The sequence below is a fragment of the Centroberyx affinis genome, unplaced genomic scaffold (assembly GCF_046629955.1).
Source record: "Centroberyx affinis isolate AG114_WGS23_722 - 3 ecotype Tasmania unplaced genomic scaffold, CSIRO-AGI_Caff_v1 ptg004684l_1, whole genome shotgun sequence".
Classification (NCBI taxonomy): Eukaryota; Metazoa; Chordata; class Actinopteri; order Beryciformes; family Berycidae; genus Centroberyx; species Centroberyx affinis.
In genome coordinates this window covers 2797-9540 of record NW_027282264.1, presented here as the reverse complement: position 1 = coordinate 9540, position 6744 = coordinate 2797, and the positions used below count along the sequence as shown (strand labels likewise).

General features: G+C 42.2%; 1 protein-coding gene across 1 annotated transcript; it reads left to right on the top strand.

Moving 5' to 3' along the window:
* The first annotated feature begins 464 nt into the window (after window positions 1-464).
* Window positions 465-5532, top strand: LOC139665837 (paired box protein Pax-7-like). The gene is made up of 5 exons (XM_071544839.1): window positions 465-549; window positions 1517-1752; window positions 2263-2407; window positions 2750-2878; window positions 5456-5532. Exons 1-5 carry the CDS (start codon window positions 465-467, stop codon window positions 5530-5532), a joined length of 672 nt encoding a protein of 223 aa, XP_071400940.1.
* The last annotated feature ends 1212 nt before the right edge of the window (window positions 5533-6744 follow it).

Below are 6744 nucleotides of genomic sequence, written 5' to 3'. Positions count from 1 at the left end.
CTTTATCCCTTCATTCCTATTGGCTGACGAAACTTGGCCGCGCTCTTCCCTCGTGAATAAGAGAAAGCTCCACGAGCCTATCGGCGCGCGCGACCCGGCCCCCTCCTCGCGCCTGGCTGGTCCAGAGTTGGTCCAGGAGAGAGTGAACTGGTCCAGCCTTCAGACCAGTTAAATGACCTCAAGCCAGTAGACAGACCAGTTAAATATCCTCAACGTAGACAGTGTAAGGGACCCCCTCTCTCCACACACAGCACCGCACCTTGTTGCTGATTTTTACTATCAACCTGCACGACTAGCTTAACTGTTAACACCGTTTTGGGGGCTTTAATGTTGATACTTACTTTCATTTTTCCTTCTCCGTCACACATTGGACCGCCCACACATTTTCCATCTTTAAAACAATTGTCACCAACAAGTCTGGACGGCTAGAAACTTGTCCGTGTTGTGTTGTTTTTAACGGTGCAATGTCGTCTTTGCCAGGAACGGTACCGCGGATGATGCGCCCGGCGCCCGGACAGAACTATCCCCGCACCGGCTTCCCTCTGGAAGGTAGGCTTCACTTTGCCCGGCCGCTGGGTCTGGCTTCCCACTGGAGAGCATGTCTTCAAAACTGCCTCGGAATATTTTGTGTAGCCTAGAAAATAGTATTTTTTACAGTTGCTTACAAACTTTAGGCCTAAATGTTAAACATTTAAAATGATAAAAATACCCATTTAATAACTCAATTTTAAACGGCATAAATTGCCATTACGGGATGCTCCTTTGTTAAAAAAAATGTTTAAGCAGAATCTCCAGGCTTTATCAACACAATATATTTGCATTTATTAATCATCCAAGTGAGCGTTTCACCAGCAAACTTCGTGCTCAAGTGGCCCTACTAAATCCCCAAGAACACCGAGCGACAGTTAGCCAAGATCTGGGATTTCCTCAAGTGTCCTGCTGCTGGAAATTAAAATAAAATACACAGCAAAACGAAGAATCAAAGGATTACATCAATATTTGGACAGCATGACGGTGAATAATGAGAACGGACGAGACCAGGCTCTTCACCGCCTCTCCAGTGTCGGATGGGACAGTCGAGTGCCGTCTGGTTAATGACAGTCTGCTGGTGCAGGCATTCGTTTCTAGACAATGTGTTTCTATAAATTACCAGGCTCTTTCAACTTTACGACTGAACACGATCTGTAAATAGAGCGGGTAGTTGGGCCTTTCAGTGATGCTGTTCAACAATTTGGCCTATTGTTAGAGTTAGTTGCCTAAAGTGGGGGATAGGCATTTTAAAAGGCAGGCGTAAATGTTAAAACTGCATATTGCATATTTGCCTGTTGGGACGAGTCTTCTTCATATGTCGCTTTTTAAATGGAAAAACACACCATTTAAGTGTCATTACCTGAGACCAGATGGGCACATTATTTTCCAGCGGCCTCATGTAAACTGCTGTGGGTCAGTGTGGGTGAAAGCAGGGCAGGTGACATGCTGTGTGTGATTTAGTCAGAAGGCCTTGTGTTGTCCGCAGTGTCCACCCCTCTGGGCCAGGGCCGGGTCAACCAGCTCGGCGGTGTCTTCATCAATGGCCGGCCGCTGCCCAACCACATCCGACACAAGATAGTGGAGATGGCCCACCACGGGATCCGGCCCTGCGTCATCTCCAGACAGCTGCGCGTCTCCCACGGCTGCGTGTCCAAGATCCTCTGCCGCTACCAGGAGACCGGCTCCATCCGGCCCGGGGCGATAGGAGGCAGCAAACCCAGGGTAAATTATTAGTATTGGCCTATAATTATGGTATTACTATTATTATGCTAATATTAAAATTTTAAGAAAAAACAAACAAACATTAAAATGTGGCCTCCATAATAATAATAATAATAATAATAATAATAATAATGATAATGATAATAAGAATAAGAATATAGTATTCAAAAGAAACAAATTTGTTTTGTTTAGGCCTATTTTATTTAATAGGCTATAATTAGATATTCTTGCTGTTTGATTATTTAGGCCTATACCCTTACATTTTTACACCATAGAATTAATTATAGGTGAGGCCTTTTTTCTACCAATTCTAATTTAAAATTCAAACAGCCAAATCAAAACTCTGTTCAACATCGTCTTGCCAAAACTGCTAAGCTTAGGACAACATGTTTAGAAAAGTTCACAGCCGTAATTATTTCTATCCAACCCCGTCAAGCTTTATTCATTTTATTGTTCTTGTTGCACTGGTGTCCTTTTCTTTATTTGTCCGTCTCGTTTGGCCCTATACAGCAGGTAGCCACGCCGGACGTGGAGAAGCGGATAGAGGAGTACAAGCGGGACAACCCCGGGATGTTCAGCTGGGAGATCCGGGATAAGCTGCTGAAGGACGGCGTGTGTGACAGAAGCACAGTCCCTTCAGGTGAGGCCTCCTCTGGTAAGCCGCCTTTCTTCATCCTCAACTATTTCCCCTTAGAATCACTGGAGCAATATTAAAAGAAAAAAATATATACAGCCTATTGTTGATAAAACTACAAAATGGAGATTGCCATCCATAGGAGGCAAACGAAGGTCGTGTTATTATTATTATTATGAGCCTATTATAATTATGATTATATTACCATAATCATTATTGTTATTGTAATTGGGTAGTTGCAGTAGGCCCAGCATTATTATGATTATTATTATTATTTCTATTAAGCCTATTATTATGATCATTATTATGATTATTATTATCATCTTAATTGAGCGCCATGAAACGCTGCCCTTATGTTTGCAGTGAGTTCAATCAGCCGTGTTCTTCGGGCTCGGTTTGGGAAAAAGGACGACGAGGACGACTGTGATAAAAAAGACGAAGACGGAGAGAAGAAAACCAAGCACAGCATTGACGGCATTCTCGGTGACAAAGGTAGGCCAGAGGACAAAGCAGATGCTCGATAAGCTACAGAGGAGTGTATATCACCCGCCCCAGCGGTTAGGGGCTGGCTGGGTCCCGTCCCGTCCTGGTTGGAATACATGATGAATTACAAATGGGCCCTAACTGGCGTTTTGTCGCTTGGTTTTTCCTCTCCTAAGCTGTTTGCCCACAAGAGACAGGAGCTGCTTAATTATTTATGATGAGCTTTGATGGATAGCGTTTGAGTGCATCGGGCTCCTGTGGCGCTGCTTAAACGGTCCCTTGAAACTGATGCTGACAGATGACCGATGTGACAGTCAATATCAATTACACCCAGTCTGCAGCACGGCTCTGATGTAGGGACACTGCACACATATAGGACCTACTGCTAATAGCCATAGGTGGGCTATGAGGTTGGGATTTAGGAACTCTGTTTAAAATCCAACCCAAAAAAATCTCTATTTCCCCTGCTTTTTAATTGATTCAGATTCATTACAGCTGCGATTGAAGCCTTTCAACAAAGCCTTGACCAAACTTGAGCTTTTTGCGTCTTTCGCCTGTAGCCAAAATGAGTCATGTTGAGTCCGATGAAGAACATTTTCAAGAAATAAAAGCCTGCTAAATTTATACTTGAACATGACGTTCAGTCTGACAGACAGATACGCGGTGAAAAAGACGAATGAGCCCTTTCCCCACATTAAAAAAAAAACAACTGAATTTAAAGAGGTTTAAAATTGTGAACAAAAGGCCACGAAGAGAGAAATCTATAGTGGTCTATAATTCAGCTAGAGATAATTTTAGTAATATCGTATTGTCTTCCGTTGGATTAGATGAAGAATGGTTGATGCAAAATGTGTCGTCCTTCAGTTAGTTAGTGGTTGTTTATCACTGAATTAGATGATGTGGTTTTGCACTCAGAAGGGGAAATATATATAGGCTATATATATATTTTCTAGGCCTGTTTGATTTTACCGTCTGAGGCCTGCTGTGATCTTAACGTTGACAGGACGAACTGTCCATTAGACTTTGCAGGAGACTTTGACTGGACCAGCAGCTCCCAGTGCAGCCTGACCACTGGTGCGACTGGTTAGACTGGTGACATGTATTTCTGCCCACGTTTTGACGTGCTGAAAGCGGGCTATCAGCTGTCCCCCTTTTTAAAATTCTTAAAAAGATCAGTGCGTGCGCTTGTTTCATTCTATCATCCGGCCTGGCATTTAATAATGTTAAGACTTATTACAGCTCGTAATGAAACCGGTGTCTGTTGAATGGGCGTCTGTGTTGGAGAGGGGTGTAATAGCTCGCAGGCATGGTAAGAAATGTATTTATCCCCTATCAGCCCTCACTCTCAGAGTTTCAAGCACATACGTTGTGTTGAAGGGGTTTAAAGCAGATTAAATTGAGCCTTTTATTTCTTTTCACTTTCATCTCTAAACGGCTCACTTCGTGGCTGGAGCCCGCGGCGCAAATTCATGAGATTTTAGCTTTCCTCTCTAGTTGTTTAGATTGTATTTTCTTAATATTTATTTCATTTGTTTTATTGGATGTTTTTGGTGGTGCAAGCAGACCGTGTTGACAGAACCTTGCGGAAAGTCGCGAGTAAATTTTCGCAGCAGTGTTAAATTAAATAGACAGAGCTATGTAGCTGCATGTGATGCCTCAGCTTTTCCACAAGACTTTAGAGAGGAGGCTGGACTGGGCCAGACACATGCTTTAGCGTGATTTACTGTGATTTGCTTAAACTGGACACTGATGTGGGAATGGAGGCTATCAGATGTTCAACTGCAAGTGGGTTACACGTAAGGTTTTTGCATCAGGAGCGGCGAATCCGCCGTTTGCTTTCAGTGAATATGCTTTTAAATTCAAGGTCCTAAGATGTAGCTAAGCAGGATCAGAGCTGCCGTTTTTCAGACGCTGTGACCTCATTTTGAATTAAACAAGCCTGTGGAGAAAAGACAGGCTGACTGAGTGCAGGTTGTAGGATATAGCCTATACTGTCAGCTAATATTGTCTCTGATTAAATCAATAGAAAGCCATGTTCTGTGGCGGAAGGCCAATGACACCTGAACAAATTAACAGTCAGCTGACAAGATTTGGGATTTCTGTCAGTAAACTGGCCTTTGCATTTAGTTTCTGCAGGTGTAATCGATAGGTCAGGTAACCTGTATGGCTACAAGCAAGTGCCGCCAGGTCCTGGTCTAATTGTATGATAGCACTGTAATAAATAGGCTTTCAAATAAAAGCGTCTGATAGTGAAAAGAGCAGCAACATAAAAAACAGTCAGCATCCGCGTTTTCATGGCAGTATTTCTTCGATGTGCTGTTTCCTAAAGATACTTCACAACCTACTGTAGACAAGAAAGGCAAAAAGAATAAAATAAATAAAAAAAAAAAATGAAAAAAATAAATAAATAAAATACACCGGCTATTCTTGAGTCCAAAATAAGCCTGGCTGAAAGAAAAAGGTCGACGGCGAGGATGGAAAGAGCACTTCAAACAAATCCAGGCGGAGTGACGAGAAGCAGCTTTAGTGAGAGTATGGGAAGTTATTAGCTATTAATAACATTTTTCCCCGGGCATCCACAGTTAGTCTACTCCATCTGCACTTTCTCCCAGCTATTTTGCCGGGTTGAAATTGAGGGAGACCCAAATGCTGGCTGGAGATAACACAATCATCACAGCCTCGGTCCTGGGCTGTGCATCAGTGTATTAAACTCGGATTAACCTCCCCTTTCCCCCTCGTTGCCTCGCACCAAATTTCACTGGAACACTTATTTTTTTAAGGGACATATTGAAAAAAAGACAAGAGGCTGGGAGCCAATCCTCTGCACAGAGGGATGGCGGTAATAATAATAATAATAAAATGCATTATTTTAGCCTATGTAACATTTAAGTTTAGTCATCTGCTGGAAATAAATAATTTGGCCTCCTGTGTTTAAAACAGCAAGAGGAACTACAAATTAAATGTGGAAATTGCAATTTAAAATAATTATAATAATTCAAAACCTTTGAGAAAATATGACATTCACCATGTTGTTCAGTGTTTTTAGACCAGATAGGCCATTCAAAAAACAATTTATGAGTATGTCAGAATTTCCATACTATAATTTATTGCAGCATCAGGCCTCTGTAATTTGCCTAAATCATTTCTGGAACTTGCTTCTCAGATATCAAACCAGTCACAGGTCATGGTTCACACTGTGTTTTGTGCTTCATCTTGTAACAGATGTCAAGTAATTTATCACACTGACCAAACAACAATATGTTGTCAGTCCCTCTGTGTAATAATTTATCACATTGCCCAAATAAAAATGTCTTGTAAGTCATCAGTCATAAATTATAGTGGATAGCAGCAGGTTTGTTAGTTGTGGTGGTAAATGATATTAGATGCAGGGACTTTGCCACAGCCTTGGGTTTAGTGAATGGACTCCTCTGGGGAGTAAGCTGATTGCCAAAGGAAATTGTCGCCCAGCATGAGCACAGTGCCATGGAATTTTACTCCTTTATAAATACACATATGAATGTAAAAATATAAATAATGGCGTTCTCCATAGAGTCCAGAGGGGGGAAGGGGATGTGAACACATTTTGTCATTGGTGTTATCTTGTCCCGTCAATTGAAGTGGTGAGCATAATAAATGTAAGGCTGTTCATCAGGCTGAATATTAATGCTGAGCTGTGCGCGGTAGCTGCAGTGACCTGCTAACCTGAGGCGGACCCTGCCGTTGTCAGGAAGGGGATTTCACGTTGTGTGTTTCAGAATGTTTTAGAGAAGAGGAGGAAAAAGTAGGTGAGGAAACGTTGAAGCGGCTAGAGGAAATTGAGAAGCTTAGAGTCTTTGATCCTTGGGTGCTTTCGCTTATCAGAAACATTTGTGGTG

Excerpts from the sequence above, each read along its gene's own strand:
- LOC139665837 (XM_071544839.1), top strand. The coding sequence starts at position 465 with ATGTCGTCTTTGCCAGGAACGGTACCGCGGATGATGCGCCCGGCGCCC. Across the intron at positions 550-1,516 it reads CACCGGCTTCCCTCTGGAAG|TGTCCACCCCTCTGGGCCAG; the intron begins GTAGGCTTCACT and ends TGTTGTCCGCAG. Across the intron at positions 2,879-5,455 it reads CGGCATTCTCGGTGACAAAG|TCTACTCCATCTGCACTTTC; the intron begins GTAGGCCAGAGG and ends ATCCACAGTTAG.